Raw genomic sequence first — 24,877 nt, 5'->3', positions numbered from 1 at the left:
ATCACTGCAGTGTTTAATATTGACATCCAGACAACATAAAACCATCATCCAAGTTCTGCTCCTGTAATATAAAATATTACAAAATTGGTAGACTTAATTGATCTATAAACCTGACCACCTATAAAGAGGCTGAGTAAAAATTGCTAATAAATTTGTGACACTCATTTTGTCTCCTTTTAAAATATTTAGATACTAGTTAGATTAGTTTTATACATTTCGTTTTGCTCGTGCGTTGTTGTACAACCGTTATGGTGTTTCTAAAATTAGGCGGTTTAAATAATGTGTTTTATTTGCTAGTATAATATCAATTTGGTTGTTAGTTTTACGAAATAAATTGAAAAAAATATCCGTTACTATTAAAAAAGTGTATACTATATTGAAATAGATTTTGCGTATACAATTAGGTTTAATAATAGTTTTGGGCTGACACGTATTACCCCCACTGATATTAGGTTTTAATTTAAGGTTTTATTTATTTCTGAAACATTTTAATTTTAATTTATTTTTATATAGTAACTAGTTTAAACATTATAACACAATAAAGGAAGAAAGTATTACTGTAGCCATTTACTGCATTTATGTGAGGTTAACTTTTCTGCAGCAGCCAGTATAAACTTTTTTTAGCCAATACTGTTTAGTTTTCTACATTTATTTTATTTTTCAGTGTCGTTGTTGTTGTTTTTTTTTTTTTTTTTTTTTTTTTTTGCTGTATCTATAGCATCTAATCATATAGTAAGCCCAAAAATATTTAATAGAAATCTCAAAGTTGTTACATACATTTAAATAATATACAGGGTGTTCAAAGAAGGGTGTCAAAATCTTCTATGGCAGATAGTATTCATCATTTCAAGCAAAAAATATCTTATAAATAGGCTATAGGTTCAGAAATGTATCGTTTAGCCGCTGGCCGCCATTTTGTTAATTTTTATAAAAAAATTATAAGTATAAAATTTTTATCTCTAGAACGTTATTAAAATTCCAACGGTACTTGTTTCAACGAAATCCGTCAATGCATAAGCGAACACGACCACTTTAAAGGTACGCTTGCACGCGCCGGGAGCAACAAAAAGTTTGTCTTTTCATACGTTGTTCCCATCAGCTGTTTTACATAGGTTAAACATTTTTTTGCAAATAACAACAATTTTTTTAGCAATTCCAACGGTACTTTTTCTAACAATATCCGTCTACGCATAAGCGATCACGACTACTTAAATTTTCATAGGCTGTTCTCATCAGCTGTTTTACGTAGGTTAAACAATTTTTGCAAGATAACAACAATTTTTTTAGCAATTTCAACGGTACTTTTTCTAACAATATCAGTCAACGCATAAGCGATCACGACTACTTTAAAGATACGCTTATACAAGCCATGAGTGCGAAACATTGTCACAGTTGAGCGTTACCAGTTGTTTGTTGCCATTAATGTATTTTTATGAAAACGCTTGTTATTTATAATTTTTTGATAATGAATCTTTAAACATATTTAAACATGTCTCTCATATTTGTGAATTGAAATATGTTCAGTACATTAATTCACAACTTCGGTCCAGTATATCAAAACTTATCTGAATAATATTGTTATCATCCGTTGCAAATTCAAAAATACTAATTTGTTGTATACTGTTTCCAGAATCAGGCGAGCACTCTCCCCCAGAACCTGCACCCCCCGAGGTGCCCCCCAGAGGGCCTTCACTGCACCACCCCTCCCTTGGCCACCGTGCCAGGACTACCCCTGACAGTGTCAATACTTCATTCGTCTTCCCGTCTCAAGGTATGTTTATGACGTAATAAATTAATCTGCACGATAGTTTTAGGATGGTTCAACGTTAAATAGATGTGTTTAGTTCCAAAGGACTCTTAAAGATACCCATTCAGGATTTTAAAATTATTTGACCTCTTAGTATAAAAGATCCCCTTCTAAGAAGGATAGTCCTATCCCCTTTCTGGCATTATAATGCCCGGTTCTTATGAGCCACTGGCCTGTGCGAAGATCTTATCAAACAGAATAAGGCGGAGAGTCGATTCAGTACAAGGTCGAGATAGCGCATTTTCAAATCCTGATAAAAAGTTACTGATAAAATCGGTCACAGACAGGATTTGAAAGTGCGCTATCTCTAACTCACACTTAAAATCCGACGCCTTAGACCACTTGCCTGCCCGTAAATTTAAGGGTTGTACATTGAAAGAACACCAGGTCTTCCAAAAGTCCACTCCCTCCTTTTATCCAGTTTTGAACAGAAATATATTGACCAATAGCCATGGGAGAATAGTTATAGGCCTAAGGCTAAGAATCGCGGCTTTTGGGATACATGAGTACTTCAATCCCAACCGTAAAAGCGATATTAATGGGAGGGGGGTATAAGTTGAACGTTTTAATGTTAACACCCCTATCAATGTAAAGATTCTTGTAATATAGAACAACAATACCGCAGACCAAATGTATCTATCTCAGTCCAGTAAAAATGGTGGTCTGTCAAAGATTTAATTTTAAAAAATAATATAAAACCCAGTAATTAAAAAAAAAAACTATTTGTGTTAATAATTAAATAACACAAAATGTGCATTCAATTAAATTTACATTCAAATATTTTTTTATTTGTATTTTGTGCTGGTATTAAGAATATCGCTTTAAATAATCGTGGGCGGAGAACCATAACAGGCTTGTAAGTGCATGCACATATTGTAACTATAAGTGTGATGAGTGAAAGGAACCTGCCATTCCATCCTTGATAATATATTCAAATAATTGTAATCTTTTTACAAGAGTTAAAAAACTCGTGGCATGAAATTGTTCTGCCAAAAATCAATACAATTTATTAGAAATAAGGTCATATATTTCGCCAGTGTGCTTGACGGGTATCCAGAAATAACCGGATCAAATAACGTTAGGTGGATCCTTGCAAGCAGCCCGCCTGCCAGGCTATTGGTGGTGGTTCGCAAGTTACCTTTAAGCCGTAGGTCCCCAGGTTCGAGAGCCCTTGTAAGGAATGAGACATTCTTGACTTTATACCCTAATTATTTGTCATGTGTTCATCTCTTGTATTGTACGCCATCCATATTATTCCGATTTCGTTGAGCACTTCCACTGAGGAAGATACCACGAAAAATCGCCGCCGTTTTTTTGACCAAATGAAAAAATCCTTCAAAACTATATTACACATGTACTTTCATTTTCTTTGCAAAATTCACGTGATATTCATCAAATTTTATTGTAAAATATAACAATATGACTTGTACAGCCAGTGGTAACTAGTAATTTTTAATGAATCGTTTGTTATTAGAATGTTTATTAAATAACTTACATTATATTACATTACATTATATCATACATTAATCTCAAAAATATGCTTTATATTCTGTTTGATACAAGCCTCGCACTAGCCACTGGCTCATAAAAACATAAGTAAGACATAACTTATTATAAAATATAAGAAAAAGTAACGCAAGTAAATAATATGTATCTCTATATGTTTAGAAGTTTTCTTATAAACATAGTACCTACAAAACATTGGGTAAATTTTTAAATAAAACCGAAATGTAGTTTAGATTAAAAATGAATGATAAAACCAGAGTAATTTGATTTTCATAGTTAAGTTTATTACATATTTTTAATTAGTATGCCTATACTCATATTTATTTTTAGATTGGTATTATCATACAGTTATAACATCGAAATAACTTATTTTATTACAATTGGGTATGAATGCAAGATTATACAATGTAGTAAATAGGCGATACCCTACAAATGCCGTTTTTGACAGCTTAAAAGTTTTTGACATACGACAGTTATTTGTTAGGAAATTGTTGATGCATATACACAAGGGATTCGATGAAATCTTCGACGAAATAACTCACGATTACAATACAAGAAATGCGGACAATGTTGGAATACGTATACCAAGACTTTTAAGAACTTACTCGACCACTAATCCGTTCATTATAGCCCACTATTTATACAGAAATATACCTGAAGACCTACAGCACAACAACTTTTATACAAGCACGACATATAAAAAGAAAGTTAATACATGGTTACTGGAGGTTGGAAGGGACAGAACTGAACAAATTATAACATCAATCTATAGATAAAAAAACAATGTGTGTGTATGTGTGTGTGTGTGCGCGGTGTTCGAGTTGTGTGTATTGGGTGTACGTGAGTGTGAGCGATTGGGGACGTACGAGTCATTAGGTGGGGGGTGGGAGGGTTGCAACTGCCATAGTCTTCTCCCATGTAACCAAACAAATCTTTAGTATATTCTTTTTAAATTATTAAAAACATAATCAATTAATAATTTTAGTTTTTGAATATTTGTATATTTATTTTTACAGACATTTTTATTATTTTGATAGATATTCTTTTTAGTTTGTTGTAATTAACCTAAAATAAAATATAAGTAACAATGCGGTACATTACAAGGCTCATTCTAAAAACACAAGTTCTTACTTAGTTTGGGAATTAATTTATGAGTTTTATTTTATAGAGTTTTACAGCAACGTAACTAGTTATTGCAGTATATTTTATTTCACCTAAGGAAATGCATGTAAACTAGATGTAAATGTTTTTTGAAGAAGAAATAAATACTTTTTGACTTTGATTTGCTTTTACTGCATTTAGAAAATATTGTACATATTAATGTAAGTAAGCAAATTATAATTTAAAAAGCAAGAATATCTCGAATTAGTTACCCAAGCTCCTTGCATCAGTAATTCATCAACAAAGACAAACTTCTATCATTAGGCATGTTTCAGACAATACATTCATTAAGGAAGATGAATACTTGGGTAGCTGTTATGTCTGCACGAATTGTAGTAAATCATGTGTATATTTGTATTTGTTAAACTGTATAAACAAACTACGTATCACCCGCTAGTGATGTGTATATTTTCCATATTATGAATCGAACCAACGAATTTGCAGTTATATTTCTTAAGCTATGAAATATAACGATGCTTTGTAAATTTTTTATTGAGCTCACAATATTTTCAGCAAAAATGTATTCATAAGAACTTGCTATATCGCTTACATTTCAATTTAATCCCTTTTGGAGGCCAAGCAAATCTGTCGATATTTCTATACATTCCAAGATAAAGATTGTTATTTGTTCCAAGATATGCCAAAGTGCATTTTATTTCTTAGACCTTTTAACTTTACTATTTTTTAATGCACTTGTTATTTAGTTATTTGGAAACAATATTTTTTATTGCAACATTTAATTATCACCTGTGATACACAACAGTATATGTATTAGTTATGTCAGAGAATGTCGCATTTTATTTATTTTTTAATTACCAACCAAACTGAGGATTAAAAAATCGGGGAATTTTTTACTAACTAAGAACATTTTATATTTCCAAACGTTTCAAAATATAGCCTCCTAGTATGACTCATAAAATTGGTTATTGTAATTGTCGGAAAGTTGTTTTTTTGTGTTTCTAAAACTATACTATCAATTTTAGGGTTTAGAAATTATATGGATAATATTAAAAATTATCAAAAACATAATCTAACAAGAAGAAAAAGGAAAAAATACATGCTTTTGAGAGTTTTTGCTGAATAGATATATTCTTTTTGCAAAGGTGTATTTATTTTTGTATTTCATACTAAAGGTTATATTAAAATATAAAACATAATCTTAACATGAAATGAATGTATTTACTATTATATTTAGATTTTAGAAGTTTCAATAATTTTAAAGTACTAAACGGGTTGAGAATATTTAAAATTTGGCTAAAAAAAATTTTTTAATTCATATCAAATCATCTTATACTGTTAAACTAATAGAGTCTTATTTCGAAACAAAATATTTTATTCAATATGGAATACCCTTCAGCAAAAGAAACATTTGGTGGAGTACCTGTTGTAAAGCTTTGAATTGAGAATCATAGAGAGAGTTCGCTGTGATATTCAATCCTCTTGGTCCAAGAATGACCTCGATTTTGTTTGGGTAAAAATAAAGCAAAACATTGTTACATTGGTCTTACGGGCAACAATCCTGGAAACGAAAAGGAATAACAAATTTGTAAACTAAGTACAATCACAAGACGTTTAATTCCATAAAATAGAAACACGTGGTGAAATTACTTCATTGGTAACTTTTGTTACGTTCTGTCAAAACCCCGTTGTATCTGTTAGCTCAGGGGTTTATAATGATTCTGTTATTTAAAACTACAAATGTATTATTCCTTGAACTTTTTCCATAAAAGTTATATTTTCGTTAAAACCTAAAAGAGTTTATTTAAATTAATACTTACACATTTGTATGTTTAAGGTTTGGTAGAATTGCTTTTTAATATCATAAATAATTAAACCAACATCATATCATGCCGTTAGTTGTCTTGAAACAACAAATTAATGTGAAAACGTACAACTTATGTATACAATGTAGAGTATTCACATATTACCAACGATATATTGTAAGGTAATGGAAGAAAAGTACGTTACATGTGACACAACCTAAGTGCACTCGCCTAGGTGGACTGGGCTATTTACATGTGTCGTTATCGGGGCCAGGATGCATATGTAAATAAGAGCACAACGGAGGGTAAATAGCCTGTCGCCGTCCCGACCCGTCCCGAAGCCATTTCGTCTTAAAAGCTCTGCTAAGGGAGTTATCGGGTCCATTAGGCTCTGATAGCATCGGGATAGAATTTAATCGCACTTGTAATGGGAGCCGTTGGCTTCTTGTGCTAATTACCGCTGGGCTGTGACGGGCGGTGGCGCCTCCACCTAGTGTTAGCAGCGTCTGTGTTTACAAGCTAGCGGTTTGTACGTGGTTGTGAAGGAAACAGGATTTTTTCCGGGCGTTCGCCATCGTTAAGTGATACAAAAAATCAGTAACACTACGTTTCGAGATCTACAATCCGATCTCTTCTTACCTAAACCTAGTGATTTTAACCTAGTTTGTAATTATGTGTTAGGTTAGTTAGTTTACCTGAGGAAGATATCAGATTGGAAGTCTTGAAACTGTTGTGTTACTTATTTTTCGTATCACTGAACGATTGCAAATGTCTGGAAAATCCTCTTTCGTTTACAATTCTTCCATCTTCAAAAACAAACTTCAATCAAATAATTGTACATGGTTGTCAGTTAACACCGGGCAATCGTTATCATTTCCATAAATAAAAAAAACAATCGTAATGCAGAAGACATATAAGTAAATTAAGTCTATAGATTATTTTATTCTCGATATATTATACAGGCAGACAAACAGTCCAGAAAAGACATTTTTACAGCCCTCAGGCAGACAGAAGATAAGATCTGTTATCACCAATGACGCTTAGTCTATCCTTCGGATAGACATGCATCATCGTCGAAATCGACTTCCGTATTTATAGAAATCAAGATAAATTTCAAGTCTACAGGTTAGTTCGTTCTTAAGATATGTGTGGTTAAATAGGCAGACACACAGACAGAAATGATATTTTTATAGCCTCTTGACTAATAAGCCTCGCTAACAATCAGGGAATTATATTGGAATTAGTTTATTGCGCCGTACAAGTATAATAAAAATAAGACGTGCAAATCCTTTAAGTCATGACTGCAGACTCCCATAGGGGTTTAGTTATTACTATTCACCTCTCAGCTCTGCTATCTCAAGTTTGCGTTGCTTAATCACACATCTTACGAAGCGCCCCTAGTGATAAGCTTCGCTAACGCTCAGCCAATAAAGTGTTCAATCATTGCATTGATAAAAATGTTGTAAATACATGGTAGAGTAGATAATAAATTATCTGACACTTCACAGTGTCATTCGTTAACACTGCGTTTCGAGATCTGTCATCTGATCCCTTCCTCAGGTGTATAACTAACCTAACTCATAACTATAACCTAGTTATTTCATTAAGTTTATATCTAATTTTGTTACTGAGAGATAAAATGACATACAGTCCTACGCCACAGAAACTTTTACAAACAACAAACAAACAAAGAGAAACTGTATCAGCGTACTGAGAGACGCTCAGCCAAATTCCGTGGTTCAAGATACGTCATAGTACTCGTCCTTCTCTATTTAAAAACGGAGTTTAATTCAAAACTTAAAATCTACAGATGAAATATTTCTTTAGATATATTGCCACATTCACATTCATAATACATTTACAATTTTTGCAATTTTAGAAAGTTTTGCTTTTCTAAATTACATTTTCTGAATCGGATTTCTGTAAGTAATAAATAATTAAATTGTACACACACAAGCCATAAAATTATGTCGAATGTGTTAAGATAATCATGGTACATGCATCACAAGTTAAAATTTCTTATGAGTGCACTGAGTTAGTTTACACACTTCTTTACTTGCTATTTCTCGTTTCCATCATCGTTACCGATAAAACCACTGCCAAAATACCCATTAACTCGCAACAAAATCCCATGGAGTTACAACCACAATCGAACTCAGTGCTCGTCATATACACATGACGCTACATGCACAGTTTCTATAAATACAAGTTCAAAAAAGTCTGCAAGTCAGTTTGTTTTCGATACTATTGTGAGGACCGAAAGACAGAAATAAAACTTTTCAAGCCACGCGAGTGATAGGCTTCGCGAATGCTCAGTAAATTAATAAGTTTTTGCTTAATGTTAAAAACCATAAATATCACAGACCTTATGGAAAGTACAGTGTAATCGATATTTTAAGTATTACCATTCACTTTTTAGCAATAATTTTGTTTTAAGAAGTACACTTCCCCTTCTCTAGCTTACGTTATATACCGTGTATTTCTCTTACTAAGATCGACACTTTAACATAGTAGACTACACGTTCTCCGGTTTAACCCACCGTAGAAAAATGCCTTTTTTGACCTAGCTATTGAAAGCTCAGTTACGTTTTGAGTTCATGATTTATTCCGTAGCTTCCTTCTGCGCTCGTGATTAACTTTACAGGTAAGTGACAGAAGTTTGACGATGACGTTAAGTCGTTGTTTAACGTGTTTGCGAGATGCAGCCGTCACAGTTAAAGCACATCTTTCAAGCAATATTCATTTTTAGAGTTAGAGTTTTGGATTTCTCATTTGAGATTTGCTTCTGTAGCTTTTATATTTTTACCTACACAAATTACTAAGTAATTAAACTAAGTATCTAAAACTTGTTTTTTTCTAAACATAATCAAACTTAATTCCGACTTATTATTTGCATGTAAACTGTTTCAATATAAACTCGATTATATGGGCAAGGAACTATTATTACAATTTGGATTTTTAGCTTTAATGCAGAAATAAAAAAAAAAAAAACAAAGTTGAATTTTCTATAGAAATTGTATTAAAAGAATCTTATATACAATTTTAATAACTTGTTAATTCGTTTATATTAACATATTTAAATGGAATAAATACGATAAAAATCTTTGTATCAAGTCATTATTCTCTCTTTTTCTTAAATTTCCCTCAAATTCCATCTGAAAGAACAAGTAAGGACTGACTAACAACTAGAGACAGTAATGATAATGCAAAATTAGTTACATCCTGTAAAAAAAGGAATTGTTGTCAATTAATAATGAAATAACGAATAGTAACTGTTTTAGCGTCTAATTCAGACTGCGGTAAAATATAAAATGAGTCATCTGATTGAACATGTTCTATTGCTTAACATGAGTATTACATTGTAGACTAACAAATATGTCACATTAGTGAAAATTTGAATAAATATTAATGTGATTATTACATTTTATACTAACGAATATGTCACATTAGTGAAACGTTGAATAAATATTAACGTGATTATTACATTTTATACTAACGAATATGTCACATTAGTGAAACGTTGAACAAATATTAACGTGAATATTACATTTTATACTAACGAATATGTAACATTAGTGAAACGTTGAATGAATATTTACCTGAATATTACATTTTATACTAACGAATATGTCACATTAGTGAAACGTTGAACAAATATTAACGTGAATATTACATTTTATACTAACGAATATGTAACATTAGTGAAACGTTGAATGAATATTTACCTGAATATTACATTTTATACTAACGAATATGTCACATTAGTGAAACATTGAACAAATATTAACGTGATTATTACATTCTATACTAACGAATATGTAACATTAGTGAAACGTTGAATGAATATTTACCTGAATATTACATTTTATACTAACGAATATGTCACATTAGTGAAACGTTGAATGAATATTTACCTGAATATTACATTTTATACTAACGAATATGTCACATTAGTGAAACGTTGAACAAATATTAAGGTGATTATTACATTTTATACTAACGAATATGTCACATTAGTGAAACGTTGAACAAATATTAACGTGAATATAACATTTTATACTAACGAATATGTAACATTAGTGAAACGTTGAATGAATATTTACCTGAATATTACATTTTATACTAACGAATATGTCACATTAGTGAAACGTTGAACAAATATTAACGTGAATATTACATTTTATACTAACGAATATGTAACATTAGTGAAACGTTGAATGAATATTTACCTGAATATTACATTTTATACTAACGAATATGTCACATTAGTGAAACGTTGAACAAATATTAAGGTGATTATTACATTTTATACTAACGAATATGTCACATTAGTGAAACGTTGAACAAATATTAACGTGATTATTACATTCTATACTAACGAATATGTCACATTAGTGAAACGTTGAACAAATATTAAGGTGATTATTACATTTTATACTAACGAATATGTCACATTAGTGAAACGTTGAACAAATATTAACGTGATTATTACATTCTATACTAACGAATATGTAACATTAGTAAAACAATGAATAAGTTTTAGTCACAATATAAATTTAACAATAATAAAACTCAGTAGCAAGGTCAACTAAACTTTAATCTTCACAGATTACACACACACACACAATGCGATGTGTGCGACAGTCCAAACTAAAAGGTAGGGACACACATAACCGCACCGCGCCCGACACGTCAGTCAGCCCGTATGCTGGCCGTCATACGGTGAAAGAATTGCAGCGCAGTTTTCAACCTGCAAGTCCATACTTGTCCGCACCGACACCAGACCGTCGTGGCCGCACCGTGCCCGCACCGTCACCGATATGTGGAGTTTGAATTTTGACGGGCACGGTGCGGTCTACGAGCGGCATCATAATATGTTGTTTTACTGTTGCGTTCTTCTTTTTAAAACTATTTATGTAGTCTACACGTTCTATTTTATTGAATTATTTAGTATAGCCTACTAACTCTACATCCTGTGTTCGCGTACAAAAATCATATTTATTGATAAAAGTAGGCTATTACATTTTCTTACATTAGATTAAACTAGTCATATCTTCTTATTGTGCATATTTTTCTTATTACAACGAATTTGAAAAACCATGTTGTACATTAAGTGATTTTAAACAACTAAATTCGAACTATTAAAAAAGTCTATAAACATTTTTCATTAATTAAAAAATAACAAGCATGTAATTATTTGAGCAAAAATCTATTATTTCTTTGATGTTTTGAAGTTATTTGATAAATTTATTCCGGTATTTTGTAAGAGTCATATTTAGAATGTCTCTATGACATTTTTATTTATTATTCTTTTCACTTCAATAAAGTAAAAATAAAAAATATTTTTTTACAATAAGATTTTCAAACAAGAAAAACCCATGTTAAAATAAATAATAATAATAATAATACTAAATCATTTATTTCCCCATAGTAACAAACTGAATATTACAAATAAATATTATTGCCAGTGCTTAGTAATAAATAAGACTATGACATAACGTATTTACAATAGCAGTAAATAACAAATAAAAAAAATGTTTTTCTACTTACTTTATTTCTAATTTATGTACTTAGAGTAATAAAAATATAAAAAGTAGGTTACATCCTTTTAGATTTTCTTTCTTTTCTTAAACCTAATAATTAGGCCAATAGATTTACAAAATAAGGCAAATTTAGGTACCCATAAGAGGCTGTTCCTGTGTTGGGGATACTATATACAAAAAGGGTAAAAAATAAAAATAGCGGAATCGAGCAAGAATGAAATGATAAAAATTAGTTGTTGTAACTTATGTAGTAAATAATGTACTATTACGTTTCAAGGTTTAAATTTAGTATAACTATTGTGCTGAATTAAACAAAAAGGATTTATGCATGATTTACAATTCAAATATTAGGCTTTACACATGTAGCATTAAATATTATATTATAAAATAATTATTTTAATAATGTTCTAACTTTAAATATTATTATAACTTAGCAGACAAGACTAATCATACACTAATTTATTATCTTAAACATATACTCAATATCATTTTGACCCAATCAACCATACTCTAATTTTTTTAGAAAATATATTTATGTTTCTACTATTTTTGACTAATTCTGGCAATAAAATTATTTGTCCTCGGAGCTATAAAAGAAAATAATTTTGTAAAATTTGTTTTTTGTATGTTCTCCAGTATATATTTTACAAATATTTACTATGTTTTACAAAATTATTATAAACGGGCTTGCAACATGGCAAACTCTCTGGCATCACACTATATAGCTCTTGGGTTTAATACAAAAAACACCAAATACACTGTTTATAGTGTATTTGACCGAAATTCACTGCAATGAAACACAATGAACAAGAATTATACATTATACATTAAACATATAACCAAGATAATGATATTATTTACAAATTTTACACACTAGCTGATTGTACAAAGCTTTACTGTAGCATTGCACCACAGCTATTAATAAACATAACAACAATGAAATTAACAATTTTCTCAAGCAATACTTAATCTTCCAAATATTTTTTAAGTATCTGTCACTTTGAATTCAAAAGAAACATGCTCTAGTACAAACAGTGAGATTGTTGCGCTCGGACTGCATACGGACATGTGTGGCCTCACGGTAACCGAGCCGAGCCCGCACCGACAATCGGCCGACTCAAGGTTGGGACACACATAACCCGCACCGTGCCCGGACACGTGAGTCGGCCGATTGTCGGTGCGGGCTCGGCTCGGTTACCGTGAGGCCACACATGTCCGTATGCAGTCCGAGCGCAACAATCTCACTGTTTGTACTAGAGCATGTTTCTTTTGAATTCAAAGTGACAGATACTTAAAAAATATTTGGAAGATTAAGTATTGCTTGAGAAAATTGTTAATTTCATTGTTGTTATGTTTATTAATAGCTGTGGTGAATGATACATTGCAATGCTACAGTAAAGCTTTGTACAATCAGCTAGTGTGTAAAATTGTAAATAATATCATTATCTTGGTTATATGTTTAATGTATAATGTATAATTCTTGTTCATTGTGTTTCATTGCAGTGAATTTTCGGTCAAATACACTATAAACAGTGTATTTGGTGTCTTTTGTATTAAACCCAAGAGCTATAGTGTGATGCCAGAGAGTTTGCCATGTTGCAAGCCGTTTATAATAATTTGTAAAATATATACTGGAGAACATACAAAAAACAAATTTTACAAAATTATTTCTTTTATAGCTCCGGACAAATAATTTATTGCCAGAATTAGTCAAAAAATAGTAGAAACATAAATATATTTTCTAAAAAAATTAGAGTATGGTTGATTGGTCAAAATGATATTGAGTATATGTTTAAGATAATAAATTTAGTGTATGATTAGTCTTGTCTGCTAAGTTATAATATAATATTTAAAGTTAGAACATTATAAAAAATAATTATTTATAATATAATATTTAATGCTACATGTGTAAAGCCTAATATTTGAATTGTAAATCATGCATAAATCCTTTTTGTTTAATACAGCACAATAGTTATACTAAATTTAAAACCTTGAAACGTAATAGTACATTATTTACTACATAAGTTACAATAACTAATTTTTATCATTTCATTCTTGCTCGATTCCGCTATTTTTTATTTTTTACCCTTTTTGTATATAATATCTCCAACACAGGAACAGCCTCTTATGGGTACCTAAATTTCCCTTATTTTTGTAAATCTATTGGCCTAATTATTAGGTTTAAGAAAAAGAAAGAAAATCTAAAAGGATGTAACCTACTTTTTATATTTTATTACTCTAAGTACATAAATTAGAAATTAAGTAAGTAGAAAATATTTTTTTTATTTGTTATTTACTGCTATTGTAAATACGTTATGTCATAGTCTTATTTATTACTAAGCATTGGCAATAATAATTTATTTGTAATATTCAGTTTGTTATTATGGGGAAATAAATGATTTAGTATTATTATTATTTATTTTAACATGGGTTTTTCTTGTTTGAAAATCTTATTGTAAAAAAAATATTTTTATTTTTTACTTTATTGAAGTGAAAAGAATAATAAAGTAAAATAATAAAAGTAAAAATGTCATAGAGACATTCTAAATATGACTCTTACAAAATACCCGGAATAAAATTTATCAAGTAACTTCAAAACATCAAAGAAAAATAGATTTTTGCTCAAGTAATTACATGCTTGTTATTTTTTAATTAATGAAAAAATGTTTATAGACTTTTTAATAGTTTGAATTTAGTTGTTTAAAAATCACTTAATGTACAACATGGTTTTTCAAATTTGTTGTAATAAGAAAATTATGCACAATAAGAAAATATGACTAGTTTAACTCTAATGTAAGAAGAAAATGTAATAGCCTACTTTTATCAATAAATATGATTTTGTACGCGAACACAGGATGTAGAGTTAGTAGGCTATACTAAATAATTCAATAAAATAGAAACGTGTAGACTACATAAATAGTTTTAAAAAGAAGAACGCAACAGTAAAACAACATATGATGCCGCTCGTAGACCGCACCGTGCCCGTCAAAATTCAAAACTCCACATATCGGTGACGGTGCGGGCACGGTGCGGCCACGACGGTCTGGTGTCGGTGCGGACAAGTATGGACTTGCAGGTTGAAAACTGCTCTGCAATTCTTTCACCGTATGACGGCCAGCATACGGCCGACTGACGTGTCGGGCGCGGTGCGGTTTATGTGTGTCCCAACCTTCACGTGTCGGGCACGGTTGCGGTTATGTGTGTCCCAACCTACGTAGTGTGAGGTCACTCCGCCAGGCAGCAGCACCGTCACTCAACTCGGTCGTTTAGCATTCAAGGGCTAACAATTCGCTTCATTTAATTGTAAATTACGGAGTTCCCTATCACAGGGGATTTACATTCCCTTATTTTATTGCGACCCTTCTGCATTGCGTTTACATTTTTAAAATCAGCAATTACAATCTATTTTACTTTTCCAAAGCGGTTATAACGTTAAAATGTTACGTAATTGTATGACTTAATAATAAAAATAACCTACATTTACAAATTGATGTCTAGTATATGTTCAACTTGGGTAGATTACAATTTGTATGCGACGTTTTGGAGTTTGCCCAAAACTATGAGTTAATTTCTGAATTAAGGGAATTGTCTTACTTATAACAATAACTAAAATTAATACCTTCATCGTGTTAGAAATCTGTTACAATCAATTACATAATACGGTTTTCAGCTTAACATAGATGCAAAATGTCACGATGAAAGTTTAATATTGTAATTTATATAGCATAATATATAAATATGGATTACATTATTAAATTTCTGCACTTAATAGTTTTTACATTGATAAGCCAAGTATCGTGTTTCAGAAAAACATTACCTCAATTCTAGATTTAAATAATTACAGAATTCAAAATCGTTTTTTTCTTAAAAACTTTAATATATATACTTAATAACGCTTGTTGGGTGAGTGCGCTACCACTAAATCACAAAACCCTTACTTTTCGCAATTAAATTTTTTTCTATTTGGCCGTTTCTGGAACATGTGAACATACGACGGCAAGACCAAATACCTATCAAACGACATTCATTAAAGGTATACATGTAAGAAAACTGTGGCTGTCATCGTATTTACAGTAAAAGATCAAAAGTGAATGATATTAAAAATACAAAACCTACTTTTGGGGGTTAGATTCAAAAAGCCGCTGCAATCCAAAACTATCCAAGCAACTGAAAGTATCTTATTTTATTGATACACACTCAAAGTTAACTAGCGAGTGCAAGTCACTGTTAGCATATTTCATATATTCCTTACTTTATGGACAAACAGTATTTTATTTCTTTATTAATTTTCACAATGTAAAAATATTGTATTAAAAAATTATCTATATGATGCTAGTTGTATATTTTGGATAATGCAATTTCATTTGAAATAGTTTAGAGTAACACCACATACAACAGTGGTTTAATATGTTGTCGTTTGGATTGTTCAAACTACAACCTCTTCCACTTGATGGCCGAGCGGCCTAAAGTGTCTGATTGATCTGTGCTAGAGTCAGCGCAGATTCACATTCTGTCTGTGACCGTTGCACTTTTTATCCGTACCATCGGCCTTGTACTGTATCGACTCTTCTTTAATCCAACATTATCGCACAAACGAGTGGCCCATAAGGAAGGGCAGAATAAGGCATAAAAGGGGATCAGTTTCTTTTAATTATTTCTCAATATTTGCTGTATATTTCAACGAAATATTTTTTCAGTAAAAGAGCCGGTAACCTAACCAAATATATATATTTCATGTAAATAACGTTGTATCACGATAAACAACAATAACAATAATGGCATATTCCATCTTTTTACCTTGGTTTATTAGGTGAAGCAACGGTTATTGTAAAACAAAATTTTTAAGCATTTAGTGTGGGTAGTGCCACATAACAAGGGATATTACTCTAGAGACACTGCTAAACGATGAAGTATAGAGCTATCACCGGTCTTGTCCGGTATGGAAATAGCCTCCGAGTGGAGGAGAAAGAGGGAAGGGCCTGTCGCCCTTGTCCAGAAGCCATTTCACCTTAAAAGCGCCGCTAAGGGAGTTATCAAGTCCATTAGGCAGTGATAGCATCGCGCTACAATTTAATCGCAGTTCTAATGGGAGACATTCGACTACCTGCTACTAATTACATTGTGAGCTCGTAACGTACCCGTGTCCCCGGTAACATTCTGGTACATGTTGTGACCGACCGAGCCTTATGCTATCTAACAATATCCCTGTCCTGATATGATAGCATCGCGCTACAATTTAATCGCAGTTCTAATGGGAGACATTCGACTACCTGCTACTAATTACATTGTGAGCTCGTAACGTACCCGTGTCCCCGGTAACATTCTGCTACATGTTGTGACCGACCGAGCCTTATGCTATCTATCAATACCCGTGTACTGATATCATAGCATCGCGCTATAATTTAATCGCAGTTCTAATGGGAGACATTCGACTACCTGCTACTAATTACATTGTGAGCTCGTAACGTACCCGTGTCCCCGGTAACATTCTGGTACATGTTGTGACCGACCGAGCCTTATGCTATCTAACAATATCCCTGTCCTGATATGATAGCATCGCGCTACAATTTAATCGCAGTTCTAATGGGAGACATTCGACTACCTGCTACTAATTACATTGTGAGCTCGTAACGTACCCGTGTCCCCGGTAACATTCTGGTACATGTTGTGACCGACCGAGCCTTATGCTATCTAACAATACCCGTGTACTGATATGATAGCATCGCGCTACAATTTAATCGCAGTTCTAATGGGAGACATTCGACTACCTGCTACTAATTACATTGTGAGCTCGTAACGTACCCGTGTCCCCGGTAACATTCTGGTACATGTTGTGACCGACCGAGCCTTATGCTATCTATCAATACCCGTGTACTGATATCATAGCATCGCGCTATAATTTAATCGCAGTTCTAATAGGAGACATTCGACTACCTGCTACTAATTACATTGTGAGCTCGTAACGTACCTGTGTCCCCGGTAACATTCTGGTACATGTTGTGACCGACCGAGCTTTATGCTATCTATCAATACCCGTGTACTGATATCATAGCATCGCGCTATAATTTAATCGCAGTTCTAATAGGAGACATTCGACTACCTGCTACTAATTACATTGTGAGCTCGTAACGTACCTGTGTCCCCGGTAACATTCTGGTACATGTTGTGACCGACCGAGCCTTATGCTATCTATCAATACCCGTGTACTGATATCATAGCATCGCGCTATAATTTAATCGCAGTTCTAATAGGAGACATTCGACTACCTGCTACTAATTACATTGTGAGCTCGTAACGTACCCGTGTCCCCGCGTGTGCCTGTGTACTGATATCATGTTGTCGACGTGACCGAGCCGACTGCTATGCTATATATATACTCGTGTACTGATCATAGCATCGCGCTATAATTTAATCGCAGTTCTAATAGGAGACATTCGACTACCTGCTACTAATTACATTGTGAGCTCGTAACGTACCCGTGTCCCCGGTAACATTCTGGTACATGTTGTGACCGACCGAGCCTTATGCTATCTATCAATACCCGTGTACTGATATCATAGCATCGCGCTATAATTTAATCGCAGTTCTAATAGGAGACATTCGACTACCTGCTACTAATTACATTGTGAGCTCGTAACGTACCCGTGTCCCCGGTAACATTCTGGTACATGTTGTGACCGACCGAGCCTTTATGCTATCTATCAATACCCGTGTACTGATATCATAGCATCGCGCTATAATTTAATCGCAGTTCTAATAGGAGACATTCGACTACCTGCTACTAATTACATTGTGAGCTCGTAACGTACCCGTGTCCCCGGTAACATTCTGGTACATGTTGTGACCGACCGAGCCTTATGCTATCTATCAATACCCGTGTACTGATATCATAGCATCGCGCTATAATTTAATCGCAGTTCTAATAGGAGACATTCGACTACCTGCTACTAATTACATTGTGAGCTCGTAAACGTACCCGTGTCCCCGGTAACATTCTGGTACATGTTGTGACCGACCGAGCCTTATGCTATCTAACAATACCTGTGTACTGATTTGATAGCATCGCGCTACAATTTAATCGCAGTTCTAATGGGAGACATTCCACTACCTGCTACTAATTACATTGTGAGCTCGTAACGTACCCGTGTCCCCGGTAATATTCTGGTACATGTTGTGACCGACCGAGCTTTATGCTATCTAACAAAACCCGTGTACTGATATGATAGCATCGCGCTACAATTTAATCGCAGTTCTAATGGGAGACATTCGACTACCTGCTACTAATTACATTGTGAGCCCGTAACGTACCCGTGTCCCCGGTAACATTCTGGTACATGTTGTGACCGACCGAGCTTTATGCTATCTAACAATACCCGTGTACTGATATAATAGCATCGCGCTACAATTTAATCGCAGTTCTAATGGGAGACATTCGACTACCTGCTACTAATTACATTGTGAGCCCGTAACGTACCCGTGTCCCCGGTAACATTCTGGTACATGTTGTGACCGACCGAGCCTTATGCTATCTAACAATACCTGTGTACTGATATGATAGCATCGCGCTACAATTTAATCGCAGTTCTAATGGGAGACATTCCACTACCTGCTACTAATTACATTGTGAGCTCGTAACGTACCCGTGTCCCCGGTAATATTCTGGTACATGTTGTGACCGACCGAGCTTTATGCTATCTAACAATACCCGTGTACTGATATGATAGCATCGCGCTACAATTTAATCGCAGTTCTAATGGGAGACATTCGACTACCTGCTACTAATTACATTGTGAGCCCGTAACGTACCTGTGTCCCCGGTAACATTCTGGTACATGTTGTGACCGACCGAGCCTTATGTTATCAAACAATATCCCTGTACTGATAAGATAGCATCGCGCTACAATTTAATCGCAGTTCTAATGGGAGACATTCGACTACCTGCTACTAATTACATTGTGAGCCCGTAAAGTACCTGTGTCCCCGGTAACATTCTGGTACATGTTGTGACCGACCGAGCCTTATGTTATCAAACAATATCCCTGTACTGATAAGATAGCATCGCGCTACAATTTAATCGCAGTTCTAATGGGAGACATTCGACTACCTGCTACTAATTACATTGTGAGCCCGTAACGTACCCGTGTCCCCGGTAACATTCTGGTACATGTTGTGACCTACCGAGCCTTATGCTATCTATCAATACCCGTGTACTGATATGATAGCATCGCGCTACAATTTAATCGCAGTTCTAATGGGAGACATTCGACTACCTGCTACTAATTACATTGTGAGCTCCTAACGTACCCGTGTCCCCGGTAACATTCTGGTACATGTTGTGACCTACCGAGCCTTATGCTATCTATCAATACCCGTGTACTGATATGATAGCATCGCGCTACAATTTAATCGCAGTTCTAATGGGAGACATTCGACTACCTGCTACTAATTACATTGTGAGCTCGTAACGTACCCGTGTCCCCGGTAACATTCTGGTACATGTTGTGACCGACCGAGCCTTATGCTATCTATCAATACCCGTGTACTGATATCATAGCATCGCGCTATAATTTAATCGCAGTTCTAATAGGAGACATTCGACTACCTGCTACTAATTACATTGTGAGCTCGTAACGTACCCGTGTCCCCGGTAACATTCTGGTACATGTTTTGACCGACCGAGCCTTATGCTATCTAACAATACCCGTGTACTGATATGATAGCATCGCGCTACAATTTAATCGCAGTTCTAATGGGAGACATTCGACTACCTGCTACTAATTACATTGTGAGCTCGTAACGTACCCGTGTCCCCGGTAACATTCTGGTACATGTTGTGACCAACCGAGCCTTATGCTATCTAACAATACCTGTGTACTGATTTGATAGCATCGCGCTACAATTTAATCGCAGTTCTAATGGGAGACATTCCACTACCTGCTACTAATTACATTGTGAGCTCGTAACGTACCCGTGTCCCCGGTAATATTCTGGTACATGTTGTGACCGACCGAGCTTTATGCTATCTAACAATACCCGTGTACTGATATAATAGCATCGCGCTACAATTTAATCGCAGTTCTAATAGGGAGACATTCGACTACCTGCTACTAATTACATTGTGAGCCCGTAACGTACCCGTGTCCCCGGTAACATTCTGGTACATGTTGTGACCGACCGAGCCTTATGCTATCTAACAATACCTGTGTACTGATTTGATAGCATCGCGCTACAATTTAATCGCAGTTCTAATGGGAGACATTCGAGTACCTGCTACTAATTACATTGTGAGCCCGTAACGTACCCGTGTCCCCGGTAACATTCTGGTACATATTGTGACCTACCGAGCCTTATGCTATCAAACAATATCCCTGTACTGATAAGATAGCATCGCGCTACAATTTAATCGCAGTTCTAATGGGAGACATTCGACTACCTGCTACTAATTACATTGTGAGCTCGTAACGTACCCGTGTCCCCGGTAACATTCTGGTACATGTTGTGACCGACCGAGCTTTATGCTATCTAACAATACCCGTGTACTGATATGATAGCATCGCGCTACAATTTAATCGCAGTTCTAATAGGAGACATTCGACTACCTGCTACTAATTACATTGTGAGCCCGTAACGTACCCGTGTCCCCGGTAACATTCTGGTACATGTTGTGACCGACCGAGCTTTATGCTATCTAACAATACCCGTGTACTGATATGATAGCATCGCGCTACAATTTAATCGCAGTTCTAATGGGAGACATTCGACTACCTGCTACTAATTACATTGTGAGCCCGTAACGTACCCGTGTCCCCGGTAACATTCTGGTACATGTTGTGACCGACCGAGCCTTATGCTATCAAACAATATCCCTGTACTGATAAGATAGCATCGCGCTACAATTTAATCGCAGTTCTAATGGGAGACATTCGACTACCTGCTACTAATTACATTGTGAGCCCGTAAAGTACCTGTGTCCCCGGTAACATTCTGGTACATGTTGTGACCGACCGAGCCTTATGTTATCAAACAATATCCCTGTACTGATAAGATAGCATCGCGCTACAATTTAATCGCAGTTCTAATGGGAGACATTCGACTACCTGCTACTAATTACATTGTGAGCCCGTAACGTACCCGTGTCCCCGGTAACATTCTGGTACATGTTGTGACCTACCGAGCCTTATGCTATCTATCAATACCCGTGTACTGATATGATAGCATCGCGCTACAATTTAATCGCAGTTCTAATGGGAGACATTCGACTACCTGCTACTAATTACATTGTGAGCTCGTAACGTACCCGTGTCCCCGGTAACATTCTGGTACATGTTGTGACCTACCGAGCCTTATGCTATCTATCAATACCCGTGTACTGATATGATAGCATCGCGCTACAATTTAATCGCAGTTCTAATGGGAGACATTCGACTACCTGCTACTAATTACATTGTGAGCTCGTAACGTACCCGTGTCCCCGGTAACATTCTGGTACATGTTGTGACCTACCGAGCCTTATGCTATCTAACAATACCTGTGTACTGATTTGATAGCATCGCGCTACAATTTAATCGCAGTTCTAATGGGAGACATTCGAGTACCTGCTACTAATTACATTGTGAGCCCGTAACGTACCCGTGTCCCCGGTAACATTCTGGTACATATTGTGACCTACCGAGCCTTATGCTATCAAACAATATCCCTGTACTGATAAGATAGCATCGCGCTACAATTTAATCGCAGTTCTAATGGGAGACATTCCACTACCTGCTACTAATTACATTGTGAGCTCGTAACGTACCCGTGTCCCCGGTAATATTCTGGTACATGTTGTGACCGACCGAGCTTTATGCTATCTAACAATACCCGTGTACTGATATGATAGCATCGCGCTACAATTTAATCGCAGTTCTAATAGGAGACATTCGACTACCTGCTACTAATTACATTGTGAGCCCGTAACGTACCCGTGTCCCCGGTAACATTCTGGTACATGTTGTGACCGACCGAGCTTTATGCTATCTAACAATACCCGTGTACTGATATGATAGCATCGCGCTACAATTTAATCGCAGTTCTAATAGGAGACATTCGACTACCTGCTACTAATTACATTGTGAGCCCGTAACGTACCCGTGTCCCCGGTAACATTCTGGTACATGTTGTGACCGACCGAGCTTTATGCTATCTAACAATACCCGTGTACTGATATGATAGCATCGCGCTACAATTTAATCGCAGTTCTAATGGGAGACATTCGACTACCTGCTACTAATTACATTGTGAGCCCGTAACGTACCCGTGTCCCCGGTAACATTCTGGTACATGTTGTGACCAACCGAGCCTTATGCTATCTAACAATACCTGTGTACTGATATGATAGCATCGCGCTACAATTTAATCGCAGTTCTAATGGGAGACATTCCACTACCTGCTACTAATTACATTGTGAGCTCGTAACGTACCCGTGTCCCCGGTAATATTCTGGTACATGTTGTGACCGACCGAGCTTTATGCTATCTAACAATACCCGTGTACTGATATGATAGCATCGCGCTACAATTTAATCGCAGTTCTAATGGGAGACATTCGACTACCTGCTACTAATTACATTGTGAGCCCGTAACGTACCTGTGTCCCCGGTAACATTCTGGTACATGTTGTGACCGACCGAGCCTTATGTTATCAAACAATATCCCTGTACTGATAAGATAGCATCGCGCTACAATTTAATCGCAGTTCTAATGGGAGACATTCGACTACCTGCTACTAATTACATTGTGAGCCCGTAAAGTACCTGTGTCCCCGGTAACATTCTGGTACATGTTGTGACCGACCGAGCCTTATGTTATCAAACAATATCCCTGTACTGATAAGATAGCATCGCGCTACAATTTAATCGCAGTTCTAATGGGAGACATTCGACTACCTGCTACTAATTACATTGTGAGCCCGTAACGTACCCGTGTCCCCGGTAACATTCTGGTACATGTTGTGACCTACCGAGCCTTATGCTATCTATCAATACCCGTGTACTGATATGATAGCATCGCGCTACAATTTAATCGCAGTTCTAATGGGAGACATTCGACTACCTGCTACTAATTACATTGTGAGCTCGTAACGTACCCGTGTCCCCGGTAACATTCTGGTACATGTTGTGACCTACCGAGCCTTATGCTATCTATCAATACCCGTGTACTGATATGATAGCATCGCGCTACAATTTAATCGCAGTTCTAATGGGAGACATTCGACTACCTGCTACTAATTACATTGTGAGCTCGTAACGTACCCGTGTCCCCGGTAACATTCTGGTACATGTTGTGACCTACCGAGCCTTATGCTATCTAACAATACCCGTGTACTGATATGATAGCATCGCGCTACAATTTAATCACAGTTCTAATGGGAGACATTCGACTACCTGCTACTAATTACATTGTGAGCCCGTAACGTACCCGTGTCCCCGGTAACATTCTGGTACATGTTGTGACCTACCGAGCCTTATGCTATCTATCAATACCCGTGTACTGATATGATAGCATCGCGCTACAATTTAATCGCAGTTCTAATGGGAGACATTCGACTACCTGCTACTAATTACATTGTGAGCCCGTAACGTACCCGTGTCCCCGGTAACATTCTGGTACACGTTGTGACTGACTGGGTCTAATTTATTTATTTTATTTTATAATAACCCTGACTTGAAAGAATTACCTATAGTCTTGAAATTTAGTATTGATTTTTATTTCTATATTAGTAACCTCCAGTAAATGTATGTTCTTGCAGGTGATTTTATGTCACGTAACTAAGCTATGTTGCGGAGGGCTGAGTCAATGGAAGTGTTAGCTCCTGTTCACTTTCCTCCTTATTTGTGCAGCGTCAGGAATTTGACGCGGTCTTAGAATCGACTCCTGAAATCTGGAGTCATCCTAAAAGAAGTCTGGATATATTCTAAAAATTCGCTGACGAAGAAGCTTTAAATAAACTCTTTGTTTCTATGTCGGAGACACCTAAACTACGAAAAATAGTGTAATATTAGTGTAAATTTATCCTTATTGTTTCATCACGTGCACATTTTAGTGTTTTACGATGTCTTT

General features: G+C 35.3%; 1 protein-coding gene across 1 annotated transcript in view; it reads left to right on the top strand.

Annotated features, from left to right (window-relative positions):
• Positions 1 to 24,877, top strand: part of LOC124363745 (teneurin-3-like) — an 807,778-nt gene that overhangs the window by 32,476 nt on the left and 750,425 nt on the right. The window contains exon 4 of the mRNA XM_046819007.1: positions 1,631 to 1,771. Within this exon, the coding sequence (XP_046674963.1) occupies positions 1,631 to 1,771 (141 nt within the window). The remainder of the gene's footprint in view (positions 1 to 1,630; positions 1,772 to 24,877) is intronic.

Source organism: Homalodisca vitripennis, chromosome 5 (assembly GCF_021130785.1).
Source record: "Homalodisca vitripennis isolate AUS2020 chromosome 5, UT_GWSS_2.1, whole genome shotgun sequence".
NCBI classification, from domain to species: Eukaryota; Metazoa; Arthropoda; class Insecta; order Hemiptera; family Cicadellidae; genus Homalodisca; species Homalodisca vitripennis.
The sequence above is the reverse complement of the archived record's forward strand: the minus strand, read 5'-3'. Positions and strand labels throughout refer to the sequence as shown.